The sequence below is a fragment of the Mastomys coucha genome, unplaced genomic scaffold, assembly GCF_008632895.1.
Source record: "Mastomys coucha isolate ucsf_1 unplaced genomic scaffold, UCSF_Mcou_1 pScaffold15, whole genome shotgun sequence".
NCBI lineage: Eukaryota > Metazoa > Chordata > Mammalia > Rodentia > Muridae > Mastomys > Mastomys coucha.
In genome coordinates this window covers 131,116,713-131,137,580 of record NW_022196897.1, presented here as the reverse complement: position 1 = coordinate 131,137,580, position 20,868 = coordinate 131,116,713, and the positions used below count along the sequence as shown (strand labels likewise).

The window sequence follows — 20,868 nt, the reverse complement described above, 5'->3', positions numbered from 1 at the left end:
AAGAATCATGTAGGTGCCCCGAGAGGCAGTGAGCCTCTCGGGACCCCATCTCCTTGCATACTCAATATGGCAGTAGCCCAACCCAACCTCTGCATGAGCTAAACAACACGGTTAGATTCTCTTGAAAAACCTAAGCAGGGATATGTGTGTGTGTGTGTGTTGGGGTGTGGGAGTGGTGCACAGCATGTGTTCTTTTGTAGTCTGTGTGTCTGAAAGGAATTTCTGAGAAAATTGCAATCTTGGAGAAGAACATGCTGATCTTGCTTTTCAAGCATGGGCTTGACTTTGAACCAAGGGTTGTTTTCAGAGCACGGAGAAGTGGGAGAGAAAAGGCAAGGGAGGTGATTCTGGACCCGAAGGCAAAACCCATCTCAGGGTTACAGGTTCCTGCTGGGAAACTTGCTGTGCCACACTTGGAAAGGCTCTGCTGCTCCAGGGAATTAACTCCTTGGGAATCTTACAGCAGCTCAGCCTGGAAATCTGAGAGGGCGGCAGTGTTCGTGTTCGCAGTGTTCGCTCTCAAACTGACCTGCTGCCCTGGGAGTTGGGCTGAGATTCCAGGGGATTCCGTTTAGAATTTGAAGGAGAAGGGGGGTGGAGAGCAGTGGAAAGACATCTTGTTGCACCTCCTCCACTTGTCAAAGGGCTGCAGGGCAAACCCTGCTCTTTCCTGAGGAAACTGGGTATCCATTGCCTTTGCCTGGGCTTTCTCCTTTGGACATTTTGTTGGGTTAGGTATTTAACGGCAGGCTGAATGTTTTAGGCCTCAGTTTGATTTTGTTGTTCTAACGGCAGTCAGCTGTGAGCCAAACCAGTGAGCATATTTTATATGGTGATAATTATATTTATCTTTATGTTGGTGCTAAAGTGAGTCACACTGAGTGAAATTATATCTTGACTTTACTTTTTCTTTTTCTTTTTTTCTGTAAGTGCTAGGGATGGAACCCAGGGCATTGCACACTTGGTCTACCACTGAACTATCCTATCAGCCAGGTTTTGAATCTGTACCTTCCCCCTCCCAGGCTGGCTATACTGGATACCATCTCCTCTTGGTGATGCTGGACAGTAGTGATGAACTGGCCCTGCCAATCAGCTACAAGATCACAATTTGACACAACAAATCTTCCCCACCGTAGCCCACTGTTTTCTTACTATATTTTATGGATTAGATGAAGCCAATATGTTTTTCTCTTCTAGTGCAGCCAATGAGGACATGGACCATTGAAAGTTTAGATGCTTCTGTGTACACGTTTAAAGACACAGGAGTGACACAACCAGGCCAGAGGGTGGCTTAATTATTCCTTTTCCACAAAGTGATTCCACCTGAACCAGGACCTCAGGCCCTGTGGCCATGTGCTGCAGGAGACAGTTCTACGTTCCCTGATGACACAGAAGCAGAGTTGGGACTTGGGTGTGTACCTGAAAGTCATCCACGGAGGGGATCGTCCGGTTGGTGGTTCTCCGCTTGTGCCACTGCCTCAGGGTGTCCCTGGCTTCAGAGCTGAGCAGCCTTGCAGCCTGTTCTTCTTGGAAATTCTTTATCAGAGACAGTGCCCCATAGGCACTGGTCAAGTAATAGCCTCCTGAAAGGGCAAAGAGAATGGGTCCTTAAGAGTGGCACACTGGCCAGGCAGTGGTGGCACACACCTTTAATCCTAGCACTTGGGAGGCAGAGGTAGGTGGATTTCTGAGTTTGAGGCCAGCCTGGTCTACAGAGTGAGTTCTAGGACAGCTAGGGCTACACAAAGAAACCCTGTCTCGAAAACCCCCCCAAAAAAGTCACACTGGTGATGGCAGTGGAGATGTACTAGTGTTAATGTCATATTGTATATAGTTGTCTTTGGGTATCCTAGGGGACAGAGTCTAGGGTCTGACCCCTGTATACTAAAATCTATGGATGCTTAACTCTTCATTTAAAAAAGCCACAGCATTTGCATATAATCTACATAATCTCCCATAAATCTTACATCATCACTAGATGACTTAATACCCTGTAAAATAGAAACATTACATAAAGAGTTTAGAGGAGGGGGCTGAAGAGATGGCTCAGCGGTTAAGAGCACTGACTGTTCTTCCGAAGGTCCTGAGTTCAAATCCCAGCAACCACATGGTGGCTCACAACCATCCATAATGAGATCTGACACCCTCTTCTGGTGTGTCTGAAGACAGCTACAGGGTACTTACATATAATAATAAATAAATCTTAAGAAAAAAAGAGTTTAGGGGAAAAGGACAAAAAAAATGTTTGTATGTATTCACTTCTTTTTTTCCCTAAATATTTACAGCTTGTGGTTGGTTGAATTCTCAGGCACAGATCCTTATACACATGGAAGTAGATGGTGATTTCTCTATCGCTTCCACAGAGGCACACATCCTATAGCTGATCACTCATCTTTCTACTCAAGCATTCATCTCACACACATTTATGGAGTGCCCCAAGCCTGTGCTGGGGGCAGGGCACAGCAGAGAGCTGACGGCATTTCTGTCACTTAAGAAAAGAGATTTACATATTAAATACAGTGGTGTTCCTCTGAGAATGCTATTAAAATGAATCTCTCCTGTCTGTGAGGAGACAAGAAACATTTTAAAACATCTATGTATTTTTCTAGGTTTGTCTTAAAAATAAATCAGTTGCTTGCTGAAGAATTTGCAAATAAGCTTGAGCGCCACTAGGGGGCGTTTTGAGGGTGTAGTAAGAATTCCCTGCACACTACATATTTTTGCATTTACAGATGTAATCCTCCCATAAATCTTATATCATCGCTGGATGATTTATAATACCCCATAGAATAGAAACACTACATAAAGAGTTTAGGGGGAAAAAAAGGACAAAATATCCATTAGAGTTCTACCATGTGCTCAAGACAAGAGCTGGGGAGCAGATCATGAGACCCTGAATCCCTGTTCCCCAGAAGTGGAGACACACATGACAATTGATTCATTCATAGACCAGAAGTTCACTGCAGCTAAGTGAGAAAGAAGTGTCACTTTCATGGCCAAAGCCTTTAACTTCCCACAGGGAGCCTTGCGGAACTCTCTCTGACCCATGTGCAGGATTGAAATGGTTTCACCTCTCAGGAGCATGGGTAGCGGGCCTGTGAACCCGCATTGGGGTTGAACCTGGCAAAGTAGCCTTGTTGGCAGTCATTGATCGAGATTTGTTTCCTCTTTCTTTCTTTGCAGTGCTTCGGGGTACAGGGCCTCATGCATGCTAGCCAAAGGCTCTATTATTCATTCAGCCATGCCCACAAGCCAAGTCAGTCCATATCAGGCTTTTTGTTTACAGAGTTTTCCTGACCTCACCACCCACAATTTAAGATCACTACATCAACCTCTGCTACCAATTATTAATCCTTAGTATTTGCTCCAGGAATAAGTCATACATGACTCAGTGTAAAATGCTAGATCGAGTGTATGAATGCCACACAGGGGAGTTCAGGGGGAATCTACACAGACTATTAGAATCAAACAGACTGCATCCTTGGTGTCAGCATTTAACTGTGGCTCCAGGAAGCTACAACCCTTGGGGGGTGGTGAGGGGTTTCTTGGGCTTTGAATTTGACTCTACCGCCCTGATGTGCTCAACCCACTAAGGAGAAAACCACAAATGCTAGAAACACAGAATTGGCCACACTTTGAAACATGTGGATACAATTAGAGGAAAGTTTTCAATTTCAGCAAAACTATACCCGCCATAAGCAAGAGCTCTGAGTGTCCAAGGGGATCTATGGTGCCGGGCCTGTAAATGAGAATGCCTGCTTACGCAGCAGAAAAGACACGTGACTGTTGTAAAGCCAACTCAAGAGAGCTTTGGACAGGCCACAGAAAGCATGGGCCTGTGACACATGACTGCAGCTCCTCTAGGTTCAGATGGGAAGAGCTGCAGTTCAGTACCCCACAGCTTAGTCTCCAGCCACAGGCAGCCTGCCTGGGCCATGCTCTTCCAAGGAAGAAAGGCAAGCAGAGTGCCTGACACAATTCACACAGAGGAGCCCACATCAGTGTATCCTTTTTTTTTTTTAATTCTTTTTTTTTCCTCAGATTCCTCCAGGTGAAGACAATCCTGCCCATCTGCTTATTTCATTCTCCTTTAAGAAAACAAGCTTGAAACCTGGGGCCTCAGTCTGAGGCACTGCCAGGAAGGGGGCAGGAAATGGTTGTCTCTGTCCTCAGACCACAAGATGTAAGGCATCTAAGTACTCCCTGTCAATAATAGACGGGTGATTTTTCTAAGGGAGGCTGATACACTCTTTTCCCCATAGCCTCAAGGGGACTTCTTGCTACTAGAAACCACTAAAATAAACCCTAAACCGCAATAATCACATGGTGGGGAAGGGGGTGGCTCCACACTGGAGCTTAGAAATGTCTACCTTGGTGCCTGGACAAAGCCACACTCATTTTCTCTCCTGCCCCCAATCCCAGGAAGGGGGAAAGACACCGTGGGACTCATGGGCTCATAACCTGGGTCCCTGGCTGAAATTTCATGGAGAGGATACGGCTGGGTGAGACACGGAGGCCAGAAGAGCTCATTCATATCTGCCTCAGCTTGGGGGATAGGATAGAGGATACTTATCCCAAGTTGGCCAAAAAGGAATGGGGGTGTGTGTGTCTTAGGGACCAGGAAGAGCAGATCTATGATAGGAAAAGCAACCCTGAAGATTCAGGAGAAGACTGAGGACTTTAGAGGACATTCTGGAGGTGACAATGTATTTAATGCCCTCTGTGGGAGATTCCTAGGCGATGCAAACCCAGGGCATCCCAAGGATAGGTAGGTCTTTGTACTTAAGCCCAGACTGAAACTCAACAGGAAGAGAGAAAACACAGCTGTCCCCTCAGGGTCTGTCTGGGTGTCCAAGGGACTCCTGAAAATAATTAACAGACGGGCACATAGGCTGGGATTTGTCTCCTTCCAGAATGACCAGCTCACAGGAAAGTCCCAGCTCTCGTTGCCTTTCAAGGTTGTGAGCTAAAGAGCCAAGCATCTCAAGGATCTTCATGATACAACTTCTAACTGATGCAGAAGGAGAAAGAATTGCCTTAGTTAAGACTGAATGCAGGATAGGACTGAAGCTGAACACCAAAATAGACGGAAAGCACACAAATGTTTGTATGTTTAAAACAATTCTTTTTTTTTTTTAAGGCCAGCTTTTTATTGATCTTAGTGATAACAATAGCAGGTTATTTTTCTATCAGTGTAACTATTCTTTAATAAAAAGTCGGCAACTTTCTAAATAAAAGAAAATGTATCTTTTTAAAAAGATAATTAAAAGGGCAAGAGCTGTGGCTCAGTGATTGGCTGCTTGCTTTGTACATATGAGGCCCTAGGTTCAATCCCTAGCACTGAAACAAACAAACAAGCACTTACATACCAAAAAGAGGAAAAATATATTCTATTGAATGTTTAATTCTACTAAGTTAAATTTTTATTGTCAGGTTCGGTTGCATTTTCTTCTTTTTTAATTTCAATTATTCTAAAATGAATTACTATTACTATGTAATATTTTTTTTAAAAAAAGTCAGTATAGTGCATAATTTGGGGGAACAGGTTGGCCTCAAACTCACTATTTAGTCAAGGATAACCTTGAATTTCTGATTCTACCAAGTGTTATACGTACTAGCCTGGGTGTTATACCAAAACACCCAGGCTAGTACGTAGTTTTAAATTAAAAAAACAATTAGTCCTGTAGTTAACCAGTGAGATGTCAAGTACCCCAGGAACTGGTTTCCTAGCCACAGGGTTGTATTTGGGGTGATAAAGATGCTTTGCAGCTAGGTAGAGATGGTAAAGGACAACACTCTCTGTATGTATTCCCAGTTGTGTGTGTGTGTGAGTGTATGTGTGTGTGTGTATGTATGTGTGTGTGTATACATGCATGCTCGAATAAAGGTAAACACCAGAGGACAACCTTTGGTATTATTCTTCAGATGCCATACACCTTGTTATTTGAGACTGGATTTCTCACTGGTGTGAAGTTCACTGATCTGGCCTGGCTGGCTGGCCAGTGTGTCTCCACCTCCCGAGGGTTGGGATTGCAATTTATCCCATCATGCTAAGCTTTGTGATGTGCATGCTGGGGCTTGAACACAGACCCGGAAAGCATTTCACTGGTTGAGCTATTTCCTTCACCATAGTTTTTAAGCCAGGTCTTTGCTGTGTAGCTCAGGCCAGTCTGGACTCCTAAGTGTGCTGCTTCAACCTCCCAAATGCCGAGATGACAGTTGTAGACCACCATGCCCAGTTCCAAAATGGCTAATTTTACATTCCATGAGTTTCATCTCAAATTTAAAATGTGTAATCGCCATCAACTGCCCTGCCTCTCCCCCAAAACCTCGCTGTCTAGTTCCTCTGACACATCCAAGAGTATATTACCTTCTCCATGCAGCAGTGAAGGGTCTAGGAGCTCCATCATGTACTCGATTTCAGTGTCCAATTCAAGCATGTCACACTGAGCTATAACATAGGTCAGGACTGGCAAGAAGTCGTCCGCACCGTACATCCTCCCTAGGATCAGGAAGAGAGGGCAAGATGGGATATTTTTATCTATGTTTCTTTCTTTCACATCCTATTTGCTGCTTTTATTAGCCACCAAGGAGTCATGCGGGGGAAATGTGCTACTTATAAACAGGCGTGGGAGTTCCTGGAATCCTACCTACGTGGCCTTTGACTCTTCCCACTGCTTTCTGGGACCAGCCCTTGTTCACAATCTCATAATGAATGTCTCTGAGACAGCTCAGATTTTCTTCCCATTTTTAATATTTGTGCACTAGAATACAGTGCTTTTAAGTGTTTTAAGCTGTTATCAAGGCATAATATAAACCCTGAATGAAAAATTTCCTTATGTTAATTCTTTCCAGCTCACTGTCTTCTGTGTACATTTATCAAAAATAAAATGACAGACCAAACTTACACCAGGAGAAAATTTTGCTCTCTGCTCAATGTTCATTTTATTTGTTTGATTTATTTAAACCTGTGATGATGATAGCAATTTAGTGCATTGATGATAGCACCTGATTAATAGCAATAGAGAGGGAGGAGGATGAAGAAGAAGAGGAATGGGAAGAAAAAGAAAGAGGAGGGAAAAGAGGAGAAGAGGAGGAGGAGGAAGAAAAGAAGGAGGAGGAGAAGGAAGAGGAAGAGAAGGAAGAGGAGAAGGAAGACGAGGAGAAGGAAGACGAAGAAGAGAAGAAGAAGGCAAAGAAGCCCTATCTCTTATGTCGTTTGCTTGCAATGGTGGTTCTTAAATGGAGTGACTTTGCCAACAGAGAGCACACTTGACACTATCTGGAAACAGTTTTCATGATCACAGTTGGAGGGTGAGGGTGTAGATTGTATCCAGGATGCTGCTAAGCTTCCCCATAGGAAGTGAGACAAGCCCCACAATGAAGATGGTCATGTCTGAAACATCACCAGTGTACAGATGGGGAGACAATGCTATCAGAACAATGTAATCCTGAGCAGATATTATTTTGGAAATTTTTATAAATTATCTCATGAGCTACAGAGATATGTGCTTCAAATTTCAGAGACTTTGTCTACAGGCTGGCAATAGCTCAAGCGCTCTCTCTCTCTCTCTCTCTCTCTCTCTCTCTTTCTCTCTCTCTCTCTTTCTCTCTCTCTCTGTGTGTGTGTGTGTGTTTGTGTGTGTACATGCACATAGAAGCCAGGGGTTGACATTAGGTGTTGTCCTCAGTTATGCTCTTCTGTATTTACTGAGGCAGTTTCTCACTTGGAACTTACCTATTTGGCTCTTCTAGCTAGTTAGATAACTCTGGGGAATCCCCTTTTCTCTGCCTCACACGTGTGGGATTGTGGGTAAGCTGCCATACACATCCACCCAGCATCTATGTGGATACTGGAGATCTAAACTCTGGTCCTTATGCTTGTTTGACAAGTGCTTTGCTGGTTGAACCACCTCCCTGGTCCCAAGAACTCAGAGGTTAAAATCCTCACTCAAGTACTCTGCAATGCATGCACATGTGCATTCCTATCCACTCCAGTAATGGGTAACAGAGCCTGTGTTTTCTCTCTGTGGCTTTTCTACTATGGCAATTTATGTCAAGAAAAAAGTTGGCCATCGCCTACTCTCTGAAGGCCTAGAACAGGATGGGCTCAGTCACTACCCATGAATCATGGGTACTTCTGCATCTTTAGGAAAGAGCCAGGGGAATTCTGAGGACTTATTTCCTATTTTGTAATCTTTGATGATGACTTCCAATCACATCACTTCAGCCTCATTCTTACCAAGCACTCCAGATTTCTTTTTTAAGATGGGTTTTTCTTTTTTTTAAAGATTTGTTTATTTTATGTATATGAGTCTTCATACACACCAGAAGAGGGCATCAGATCACATTGCAGATGGTTGTGAGCCACCAGGTAGTTGCTGGGAATTGAACTCAGGACCTTTGGAAGAGCAGCCGGTGCTCTTAACCATTGAGCCATCTTTCCAGCCCCACACTCTAGATTTCTCATACGCATGCTGTAGATTATCAGCATAAACTCATATGGGCCAGAGTGTGGCAAAGGTTCTCACTAATGTTCCCATTGCAACTTGGAGTTCAGAATGAATTGCCTTACCTCATTCTCACATTATGGAGGAGAGGGTCATATGTAACAACCGATGTGGGAACTGCAGGGTTTAAGATTAAGGTGGCCAAAGACCCTCCATAAAGAAACTCATTTACCCAGGGAGGGCAACAAGTTCATAAGCACTACGCTGCACTAAGTCTTTATTTAAGTCAGCATTATAGACAACTCTTTGTCCTCATCCATGTTCACTGACTGAGCTAATATGTTACTCTGCTGCATGAGACTCATTTGAAAAATTCTGTCAGCTGCATTTGTATTTCTATATGCTGCTAGGTAAAATCGAGAGACTGAAAGGAAGGGATATTGGGGCTCAATCAGAAATCTGGACCAAGTGACAGGCTGCCTCACCTGAGTTGTTCTCCATGACAGTGTAGATGAGCTTACAGACCCGGAGCAAAAGCATGACTTTCTTTTCTGGCGAATACATCTTCTGCATGGTCATGAATTTAAGCTTGATTTTCTCCAGCTCCATCAAGTCAGGGGTTGGGGCAAAGACCCCCAGCTCCTGTGGGTTCCTCTGCCGCACAAGTTGTAGATTTTCCTTGAGTTGTTTCCATGAGCCATCAGCCGTGTGGAAGTCCTTCAGCATGGTCTCCACATGGCCCTTGAGGGGTTTCAAGATGCATTTGTGCATGGCCTTCTCCAACACCACATCTGCCAAAGAAAAAAAGAAGCTACTGTGACCACAGTCTGAAGAAAGGGTGATTGCAACCTGTACTTTCTTGGGAGACAGACCTATGACTCTACACAGCCTTCAGAGGAGAGGACAAACTGTGACCACAGTCTGAAGAAAGGGTGATTGCAACCTGTACTTTCTTGGGAGACAGACCTATGACTCTACACAGCCTTCAGAGGAGAGGACAAACACGTGATCAGGACGTTTAACACCTGACAGACTACAGACAGAACCACTGTGACTCACACGGCAGGGAAGGCAAGCTTGCCCTGATAACATTGTCCTTGCACGCACTCAAAAAAATAAGTAGGCTTATGTTAATTTCCCTACTTTCAAGCAAATATTGCAGAAGACCTTCTGATCTAGATGCTCTACTCTCCTTCCTTGTTGATCTGGTAGGATTTTCTTCTTTTTTAAAAAGTGTGTGCCTGCATGTGTGTGAGTGAGAATGGCCATGAGGAACAGGGAAGTCAGAGGACAAGCTCCCATCAAATAAGGCATCTCCTGCCTTATTTGAGGCACAGTCTCTTCTTTGTTGTCCACTGCTGTGCATGCCTCGCTAGCTGGCCTGTAAGTTAAAGGGTTTTCTAATAGTAGGGTGGGATCTTGGATTGGGTTCTAAACCAAAAAGAAGTCCTTTCATGTGCAACAGGGGATGTCAGTGAGGCATCAGATGAGATCTGAATACAGCCTACAGCTTTGGTAACTGAAGGGACCCACACACAGTGGGGTGCTCCCTCCCAGAACCCCCACCCCCGTTAGGCACAAACTACATCCAAACACCTATTTTCAGAGTGATTCTTTATGAAGCTGGCAAGAAAAGTGAAGTGGATGCTTTCTGGCGGAAGGCAGCAACAACATGACCTTGCAGGTGTGATTATTTTTTAAAGAGGAAAAAAGGGGAGGTCTGTGTTAGGATGGGTTGGGCTATGATGTGAAGGCATGTTTTAATTGGTATGTTGATTAGGTGAACCAAAAGAGGCTTTTGATTGCTGGACTTGAAGACTTTGATAGCCAGACCTTGGTAATCGGCCTTTGGAGTCTGGCATAAGAAAGTGTCCAAATAAGGGAATGGACCTTGGTGGCTGACTTTAAGGATGTAATCTATGGTTTACAAGGGAGAGGGAAGTGGGAAGGGCAAGAGCTGCAGCACTGCATCGGGTCTACTAGAACCCTTCGGTAACTGTGTAAACACAGCTTTAATATGGTTTTTCCCCAGGTTTGATAACTATATCGAAAGTCTGCAATGGATAGCTTTGTTTTTAGGAAACAACAAAGTATTGTGGTAAAGGGGGCATACTGCCTGTAATGAAGTCTCTAATGGTTCAGAAACAAAGAAGGTACATATGTGCGCATGTGCAATGTGTGTATAAACAAAGAAGAACAAAGAGACTGTGGCAAAGGGCTAACACTGGGGACTTTGGGTGGAGGCAGGACACTTCTTTGTATTATTTGTGCAATTCTCCAGTAAGTCTGATACTATTTCAAAATGAGAAGTTTAAACGTTTACATGTCTATGGAGTTAGGGGAAAGCTTTAGGTGTGGGTGGAGTTAATCTTCTTCCCTCCTTTGTATGGTCGCCCAGTGGGTTCGCTTCCATTATTGATATGCAGATGAACGGTGACACAAATCTGTGACTCTAGGCTGAACGCAATTTGCACAGAGATGACTTCTCTGCTTCTTCAGAGCCAACTTTTTCATCGCACATGCTACAATTCTTACCATCCCACTGGACTGCTATCGTGGTAACTGATATAGGACACCAATGTGGTTCCATTCTGCAAGTGCACAGATCCACTCGCTTCTAAGATTGGAAAGAGTTGGGTTATTTCTATGGCCTCTGAAATTCTTGATATTGGATTCGATCATACTGAATTCAGATTCCTATCTATTATTATAAATCTATAATAATAATCTTATCCAGGTGTGCCAATCACAGAACAGCTTGACTGTAGCGCCGAAGTCAGCACTGAGTTGTCTAGAGGTTAATGCTGATCCCACAGCAATCAGACTTCCTCAGCCAAGGTTTTCCTTTGTTCCTCCACTTCCACACTCTGTCTTTGTTTAAAGACAGAGCAGCCACATAATTAAAGACCAAAATAGAAGCACAAAAGCAAAGAAACACACTCGCTTCATGTGACACCTTAACCAGGTCACTTCATTTGCATTGGTTCTGTCAATAAACTTATGTGATGTCATAGTAGCTTCTTTGACCTTATTCTGTATGATCATTACCAAAAAAAAAAAAAAAAAAAAAAAAAAAAAAAAGAAAGAAAAACAAAAAAAGAAAGAAAAGGAAAAAAAACAGCAATTGAGTGCTTAGATGACCTAAGTCCTATCCAAATACTTTACCTAATTATAACCTAATCCTTGCAACAGCTCCTTACTTTTGCATAAAATTAATACTATGCTATGCATATTTTACAGATGACGAAGTCCATAAATATCTAATGGCTCGACTGAGGTGATGTGACTATTTATAACAAGCATTCAAGCAGCTTTTCAAGGTAAATCATCTCTTGTTTTCTCTCTCCTTTTTTGGGATCAATCTCAGGAAATCAAGCATGTGTTCTTCCACTGGAGCTGCACCCTCCTCCAACCCCCAAGCAAGTGATCTCTTATTTTAAAATTTCAAGTCACTTTGTAAGCACTGACCAGTTTGTCTACCTCATTCAAGGGTTCTGAAAGCAGCACTCATAAATACCAGTCACCTGCACCTTGGCAGACGGGTTACCAAGGAAGTGGGTGGGTCGTGTCAATCATGAATCAGGAATGCACATAAATGTCCATAGCAGGGCTATTCATGATTGCTCCAAATTGGAAAGACCCTAAAGCCTGGTCCAAGAGAATGGCTCCATGGGATGTATTCACAATGGGACTCAGACAATGGGATACATTGAGTCAGCCAGGAAGCACACAGCTCCACAGACGGCATGGGTGAAACTCCCAGATACCACACTGGGTGTGAAGGAGGCAGGGTAGGCAAACCTCCCACAGCCTTTCATCTCTATAAAGTCTAATGCATAGCTTGCCAATGGTTCAGAAGTCAGGTTGGCAGTTGCTGTTGGGTAGGAACCAATTGAGGGGCCATGGGGCCACTTTGGTATGTGTGAGGAAGATGGGGAAGCTTTGCTTCTAGATCTAGGAGGTACCTATTTGAGTGTCCATATATGAGACTCAATGCTTAAGACTAGTGCACTTTATGTATGCAAATACACATGTGGTCAGAAGACAACTGAAGGCCAGCATGGAGTTTTTTTTACCTGGGACTCTCCAAGCAGCGTGTAAGTTCAGAATGAACCTGGTCATCTTCGCGCCTGAATGTTATACAAACTATCTTCAAATGGCTCTGGGCTGTTCTTGGAGGGTAAGGACAATGGAAGGTTCATTCCCAGCAAACTGATCAGGCTGTCCCTTCCATTTACCCAAGTGGCCAGGGACCAGTGCTGGTCTGGGTGGAGTGCAGCTGAGGGAATTTGTTAGGAGTAGCCTGTTTTCCTTAAAAGTAAAAACATAATTCCTGGTGCTGAAATGGATGGGAAACCTGAATCCACCCTTTCATTTCACTTGATGCTAGCTAGTAGCCCAGGCTGTCCTGGGAGTTGTTACTGGGTAGACCAAGGTGGCTTCAAACTCACAGCCATCTTCCTTCCTTAGCTGCTATGGTTGGCTGGCTCTTCACTGATGTTAGAAGTCACTCATGGGTGAAAAGCTTATAAGAGCGGGAGGACCAGGACACAGCCTGGAGATAGTGTCTTATTTAAAAAAAGAGAGGAAGAAGAAGAAGGAGGAGGAGGAGGAAGAAGAGGAGGAGGAGAAGAGGGAGAGGGAGAGGGAAAGGAAGAGGGAGAGAGGGAGATGGTAAAGAAAAGAAGAAGAAGGAGGAGGGGAGGATGAGAAGAAGAAGAAGAAGAGGAGGAGGAGGAGGAGGAGGAGGAAGAAGAAGAAGGAGGAGGAAGAGGAGAAGAAGAAGGAGAAAAAGAAGAAGAAGAAGAAGGAGGAGGAGGAGGAGGAGGAGGAGGAGAAGAAGAAGAAGAAGAGGAGGAGGAGGAGGAGGAGAAGAAGGAGGAGAAGAAGAAGGAGAAGAAGAATCAGAATAGAGGTGGTGGGTAGGGATGAAAGGGTAGATCTTGACTTGAAGGAAATTATTAAAGAATTAACAGAAATAGTATATTTAAAAAGAAGTCACTCAGCTATGCAGTGAAGAACTAAAACTCTGCTAGCTTCACCCTGGATAGTATAACTGAAGTGTGGTCACTATGGTGCAATTATTTACCTTGTTTTCAGGAACCTGAATTTGTCTAGGAATTTCTTTGAAATGTGTCTAGCTCAAACCAGTTGAAACCAGTGACTCACTGCCTGGGCATTCCAGGTGTTTGATGGTTGACCATTTGCTACAAAGGGTCAAACACTCCACTCCGGGAATAGCTGCCACTTTCTGTGCAGGTTTCCTTGTCTGTAAACACCTCTCTTCACACCTTAGAGCACCTTATCCATAAGCACCCACATACCCTTTCTATCCTCAAGAAGATGGATTTGAGACTTGGGACTTTCCATCTTCTCATATTTGGCAACCCTGTGAACAAACTCTTCTGCCAAACACAGTGGCTTCAGACATACGTGATGGTCAGTGACAGAATTAGGCACTTCTCTAACGTTGTTTTGTTTGTTCATTCTTTCTTTTTAAAGATAACGCTTTAAAATCAAGACTCATCTCTTTGCTTTCTTTTCAAGGCTGTGCTCTTAGTGCCCACCCTTACCAAACCCTTGATAAGTATGTGGGGAGGGTTTGGAATAAAAGGAAGGACCATCCACCCCCACCGAGTGACCCCATTGCTTCTCTCCAGCAAGAAACCAAAGTTTCTGCTCTTCAGTAAGAGAGCAAAATCTTTTGAGGAACATAAGAAACAGGACCCCTCAGAATGAGGCCTAAACCGGACAAAAAACCAAACCAAAACAGTGGCAGTGCTCACAGCTCTTGTAGATTACCAACTTGCTCCTTTCTACTGTTTTCCATCATATCTGGGTGCTTTGGTTTTATTGAGACAGGGTTTCTCTGTGTAGCCCTGGCTGTCCTGGAACTCACTCTGTAGACCAGGCTGGCCTCGAACTCAGAAATCTGCCTGCCTCTGCTTCCCAAGTGCTAGGATTAAAGGAGTGCACCACCACTGCCCAGCTTCTCTGGGTGCTATAATTCCAACATGAAGATCTCAAATCTTTCCTACTAAAGAACAGCAACACTATTCTAGACACTTTTTGTTCACAGACTCCTCAAATCCTCAAACAAATTCTGTATGAGGACCAAGATATAATCACTTCACAGAGGAAGAAATCAAGCCACCAGCAAGCAAGAGGGACAGCCAGGATTGCAACCCAGAACACCTGCTTCAAGGGTTCTCGATGGTAAGTTGGCCGCAGCCTCACTCCATCAACAAAAAGCATGTGTAACAGAAGAGTACAAATATCCATTAATGAAAAAGAAATAGCCAACTACTCTTTGATGCTCATTTTTTTTTCTTCTACTTTTCTGGTAATAAGAAAACACTAGAATAGCTGGGCTTGGTGGTACATGCCTTTACAATCCCAGCACTTAGGAAGCAAAGACTGGCTATTCTCTGTGGCTTTGAAGCCAATCTGATCTACATAGAGAGTTCCAGGACAGCCAGGACTAGAGAAATCCTGTGGAAGAGAAAGAATTCACTAAAGAACTGTTTGAACTGTAATATTTTGGATCTTAGAAATTGTATAGTAGGGGCTGAAGAGATGGCTCAGCGGTTAAGAGCATCGACTGCTCTTCTAAAGGTCCTGAGTTCAAGTCCCAGCAACCACATGGTGGCTCATCTTTAATGAGATCTGACACCGACGCCCTCTTCTGGAGTGTCTGAAGACAGCTACAGTGTATTTACATATAATAAATAAATAATATTTTTTTAAAAAAAAAAAAACTATATGTTAGCTGTACTTGAATGACCCAAACTGGAAACAGGTTTGTGAAAACAGGGGTCTTAACAACTGGTCCCATAGACTATCCCTAAGCGGACTATCCCTAAGTGGGAAGGGGCATTAACAACTGGTCCCATAGACTATCCCTAAGCGGACTATTCCTAAGTGGGAAGGGGCATTAACAACTGGTCCCATAGACTATCCCTAAGCGGACTATCCCTAAGTGGGAAGGGCAAAGAGTATGTTGGTTCTCCTTGCCTCCTTGCTACTTAACGTAGTAACTGATAAGAAACAGTCAATGTGTTGGCCTTTAGGCAACAATTGATTCACTCTTCCATGAAGAAACAGAGACGGGGCTGGAGAGATAGCTTTGGTTAAGAGCACCGACTGCTTTTCCAGAGGTCCTGAGTTCAATTCCCAGCAACCACATGGTGGCTCACAACCATCTCTAATGGGATCTGATGCCCTCTTCTGGTATGTCTGAAGACAGCTACAGTGTACTCATATACATAAAAACTAAATAAATAAACCTTTTTAAAAAAAAGAAAGAAAGAAAAGAAATGGAGACAGAACACTTGGGAGAAGGCAGCAGGGGGATCAGACGTTCAAGGCCAGCCTCAGCTATGTAGCAATCTAATGGCCAACCTGGGCTCCATGAGACTGTGTTTCAAAACAAGCTGTAAGAGGGGAGAGAGTCTTCCCCTTTTCCGCCTGTCTGAGCTACAGGATATATCCAGACGGTGGAGACAGCAGAAGAAACACCGTCTGCCCTAGAACACACTGGCTTTGCTTGTGAGCTTTCTCCTTACCCACTGCTGGCCAGGCACCCGTGAGAACCCCAGAGGAAAAGGTGAAATCCAATGAAGTCTGCAGTAGAAGAAGCACTGGAGGTCATTACACCCAGCAGCCTGTACTGACTTTACCTTTTTACCGTTACCATCCAGACTCTCTTCAGAATACTCAGAATGGTTAATGCAATGTCATATAGGAACCATCGGTCTAAGCCAGACTGAGCTGGAGGCTATTTAAATTATACAAAATGGCGACTGATATCCTTCAAGGGATTCTAACTGAACCAGAGTCTAAACAAATACCATGGCTTGGGAGTCCTTATCTTAGTTACTTTTCTGGCCACAGTAACAGAATACCTGATAGAAAAAAAAAAAATCTTCAGGGAGGGAGGGTTTACTTTGGTTCCCAGTTTGAGGGTACACAGTCCATCATGGTGAATGACATGGTTCTATCTGTCAGTGGAGCTCGGTGTCTACTTGCGTATTATCTGGGAAGACCAGGAAGCAGAGAGAACGGAAGCAGAAGCGGAAGCAGGCTTAGGCTAGAACCCTTAGAGGCCTTTTCTGGGTAACAGAAATACTGATAAAGCTACTTGACCAAGGTAATAGGAGATTAGCTTATACAGCTTCTTGGTTGACTTCTATCCTAGCATCCTGGTTATTTAAAAGTGATGAAAGTGTCAGAACCAGGAACTAACACTTGACAGCAAAGGAGGTGCTTTTGTTGTTGAATTTAAACATTTACAGTTCTAACATACAACTGACCCTTGTTTGTGTAGTTACTGTTTTCGGATTGCCTGTGAACTCTCGTTGTTAGCCCTGTTAAGCAGGAACTAGGTCATTTTCAGGTGGGGCCTGAAGTTTAGAAGCCAGATAACTGTCCAAGGAAGGGGGAGATGAGGCATAAAGTATGATACTCCTTTCCCAGGATCTAGACAGATGCATCATGGGCCTTCCACTGTGCAAGAAGTTGACAGTGAGTCTTTTTCTCATGCACTACTAACACACACTACTTGGACAGGACTGTTAGAGAGAAGGTTGGAGCCTGAGTGAAGTCTAGTATGGTTTGAGCATTCCTGTGCCTTTCAACAGCCCTGACTAAAATGGGCACAGAATCCCTGGCTGGATTAGCTTGGGGTCTCCCAGAAGCTGAGCCAGACACAAGGGTTTGAGTATGGTGGGCCAGCATAGGAGATGATCCCGGAAAGGGAAGAACAGCCGATAGGAGGCTCTGTAACAACTGAGGGCAGCTAGAGCTTGGCCTAGCTGGGGATTCTCAGATACTGTGTTGAGCATGTCTTGGAAGTGCTCCTAGCAGCTGCACCTAGAAAGTAGAGAGGGTCTTCATTTCTCAGCCATCCCCAACAACCTGAAAAAACACCACAGTTTTTCCAGGGATGAGAAAGTCTAAATGTTTTGGGGACTGGCCACTGGACATCACACCAGCAACATACACCACACCTTGTTGTATGGAAAGAAAGGACAACAAGCAGGTGCTGTGACCAGAACACGTGCATGCAGGTGATCATCAGCCAAGCAGAAACTTCCAACCCAGAGGTCTGGCCTCAGCATTTCCAGTGACACGACCCACACTCCTGCCTTTCAGCAGAGAAGCTTCTCTGAGCAGAGTGTGGAGCCAGGGGAAGCAGAAGGCTGTTTACTGAGGTTGCCTGACAAAGTATACATGTCCACTTTTTACATGTGTGACCTGGAGGGAGGATGGCTTTCCCCTGGCTCAGTCCCCTCATCCGTTACCAGGCTTCCCCAGCTTCACAACAGAACTGCTGAGAGGACTTGGTGGGATCCCACTCCATGAGTCCCCACTGTGCATCAGATACCTACGAAGGATGCTAAACTCACTGCTTCCCTTGGAACAGGTGATGCCTCTGAAGAGACTCCAGGCCTAAGGATTCAGGTCAGGGGTTTTGTTTTGTGTTTTAGCATTAACTGTGGTTAGATTAGCCCTCTGGTTTCCTGGTCACTGCCTTCCCTTGCTCAGGTACCCATCCCTGTTAGCTCCTCCCCTCTGCTAAAAATTTGAGGGTCTGAGGCTTTCTAGCTTTTCTGTGCTTTGGTTAAGTCTAGAGTTTCATCACAGCCGCACTCTAACAGTGCGTTCCTGTCTAACAGTGTGGAAAGCACAGAGAGTTGGATATCTTGGGTAGTCATGTATCCATCCCAGCAGGGAAAGTAGTAAGAGGAAAAGAATCCCAGCCTTACTTTGGATGAGGAAACATGGCACAGGGCAGGGGCTAGAAGGATACTCCAAGCCTTCTGCTGAGTGTGGGTCAAAGGGTGGAGTCAACCCATCATTCGTGCAGGTTTGGGTGGGGTTGACTGGAGAAGCCCAGATCACATTGCTGTTCCCACTCCATTCTGTCTACTCTAGGACCCGACAGGACCTCTCTCTGTGCTTCTGGACCTTCTCACAAGTTCCTCCTGGGTCTGCTCTAGGTTTTCACAGCATGGATTCTGATGACACTTTCCATCTGCCCATCTTTCTCATTGCCTCCACTGCAGCAGCCTCAGCCCTCAGTGTTCTTTGTGGCTGTGCCAAGACATTGGGAAAGTTAGATTTCTCTCCTTGACAGGAACTCTTCTGAAGATCTCACCTGAGGGAATATCACTGAACCTGACTCAGCACAGATCTTCCAGGTAACATAGATTCCAAGCATTAAATAGAAAATCCTTCCTTTGGGTACCGACATGAAGATGACGTGTTTCCCTACTCCTAAAGGTCACCGATAATTACTGGCGATGACATCATTGCCAGGTGGGGGACAGTCTCCCTTGCAGCTCTGCTGGGGTGTCTTGGAACATCCACAGGCACTTCAATTCATCAACAATAACCCTTTATACCAGCCCAGCCAAGAAGGTATCAATATACAGATGGCAAGTACTGGCATTGTGATTCACTTACATTTTTTTTTTTAATTACATGTATGCATGTGTATCTGTGTATGGGTATATGCATATAAGTGCAGGTACCCCAGGAGGCCAGCAGAGGGCATCAGATCCCTTACAGGAGGTGGTAAACCATCTAAGAGGAGTTCTGGGAAGTGACCTTGAGTTCACTGAAGGAATAGTGCATGCAATTAGTCACTTTCCCTAGCCTCTCACTTTAAGTTTTGCCCATTTGGTAAAAGTTTCAGTGAAGGCCACCATGAGGACATATGGGCTTGATCCAAGTAACTGCATCTCACATAAGGAATCTCTAGGGCTGATTTCAGTGCCTTCCAGTAAAAGATCAGTAAAAACCAAAGCGGGGAAGAAGGGGAAGTGAGCCTGTCCTCTGCTCAGATGCTGAGTCTGTGAAGCTGGGCTGGAAGTCAGACCTGCAGACCACCAAAGCCTCAGCCTGTGCACTACCCACTTTGCTGACACAATCAATTGGATTTATTCTTTTTGTGAGTAGTGTAGTGGGAAAGCAAACTGTAATTCTTCTAGTTAATCAGTGTGGCAACTTAGGGCCCCTGACTCACACTCTTCAGTTCTGGCACAAACTCCTCTTTTCCCTGGGGTTTCTTACCCAAGAGACAGAACTGTCTAGCACGCTAACAGTCTAGCACAGACACGCCTTGCTCTGTAATATGATCCACACTTTGAACCTCTGAGCAAGGGCTTTGGGAATGGCAGAGTTGGAGGTTCCTTGGGTGGAATATCATGGAGTGGGTGACTCAAGTTCAGAGGTTCTTAGCTACGGGGTGGCGAACCTTCTTGTGGCTGCTATAAACACATCAGAGTGAATTTTGACATTCTAAAGTAAGCATGAAGGTGAACTTGGTGGTACGTGCCTGTAATCCCAGCTACTTGGGTGGCTGAGACAAGAGGATCACAAGTCAGGGCCATTTTGGGCTGCAGAGTAAATTCAAGGCCAGCCAGGACAACTTATTAAGACCCTGTCTCAAAATAAAAAGAAAAATGGGGACTTATGCTTGCCTACTGTGTGACAGGCTCTAAATTCAATCCTCATTACTGAGGCAGGGTAAATAAAAATTATTTAGCATTTAAATTAATTTAAAATAATAATATAGGCATTTTTTTCAAATTCTAGTAGTGGCCACTCTTTCTCTCATTAGGGCACTAATTCTTAACTCTAAGACACTTGACCCTTTCAGGTGACAGAGTCACAAGTACTAGATTAATAGTCAGAAGACACAAGGTTTTAATCTTAGTTTGGCACTAGCATCCCTCTGGCCACATGACTCAGAATGGCTTTTTTAAAAGCAAATAATTTAAGGTCTTAAATCACATTGTGAATTTATGATAATTACATTAGACATTGGTACTTGCACCTGACTTGAACACTCATTAAAAATAGAATCTGCAGGACTTAGGAAGCCGAAGCAGAGGCCGAGGTGAAAGCCACAAGTTTGAAGCCAGCCTGGTCTACCTAGTGAGTTCTAGCCTGGTCTACCTAGTGAGTTCCAGCCTGGTCTACATAACAAATTCCAAGCCAATGGAGATTTTCCCCCCAAAAAAGCCAAAACAAAAATGGAACCCCTATATAAAACAAAACAAACACATTAAAAACAAAACACAATGGCTTCACTCAAAACAACAACCAACAACCCCACATGATACAAAACCAAACCAACTACCTTTACCAGAATCTGAACCAAAGCAGCAGTGGTTGCTTAACTTGGACAAATGACATGTGACCTCCCCTTTTTAGAGGTGGGCTTGCTCACTAGGTGGCCCACCCAGATCAGCATCAGACCTCCGGGGCTAGAGAAATCCTCCTGCTTCAACCTCTCACAGCTGGGGCTGTCGCAGGCATCCCTGCACCAGACTCTCCATGTTCCCTTTTTATGCGTTCTTCATTGTGCAGTGTTCAACCACATTTCAGTACCGTTTCTCCAGGGAAACCA

General features: G+C 44.4%; 1 protein-coding gene and 1 long non-coding RNA gene across 13 annotated transcripts in view; one reads left to right on the top strand and one right to left on the bottom strand.

Moving 5' to 3' along the window:
- Positions 1–18,896, top strand: part of LOC116091082 — a 31,349-nt gene extending 12,453 nt beyond the window's left edge. For 2 of the 5 annotated variants that reach the window (XR_004118927.1, XR_004118928.1), the window contains 4 exons: positions 11,691–11,770; positions 14,530–14,666; positions 17,756–17,912; positions 18,387–18,896. This is a non-coding gene — a long non-coding RNA (uncharacterized LOC116091082). The remainder of the gene's footprint in view (positions 1–11,690; positions 11,771–14,529; positions 14,667–17,755; positions 17,913–18,386) is intronic. The other 3 variants (XR_004118930.1, XR_004118931.1, XR_004118929.1) reach the window with 3 other exon arrangements.
- The window catches only part of Rin2 (Ras and Rab interactor 2), a 206,267-nt gene that overhangs the window by 2,687 nt on the left and 182,712 nt on the right, over positions 1–20,868 (bottom strand). For all 8 annotated transcript variants that reach the window (XM_031372129.1, XM_031372130.1, XM_031372133.1 and 5 more), the window contains 3 exons: positions 8,936–9,241; positions 6,371–6,502; positions 1,420–1,583 (listed from right to left, as the gene is read on the bottom strand). In XM_031372129.1, coding sequence (XP_031227989.1) covers positions 1,420–1,583; positions 6,371–6,502; positions 8,936–9,241 — 602 coding nt within the window. The remainder of the gene's footprint in view (positions 1–1,419; positions 1,584–6,370; positions 6,503–8,935; positions 9,242–20,868) is intronic.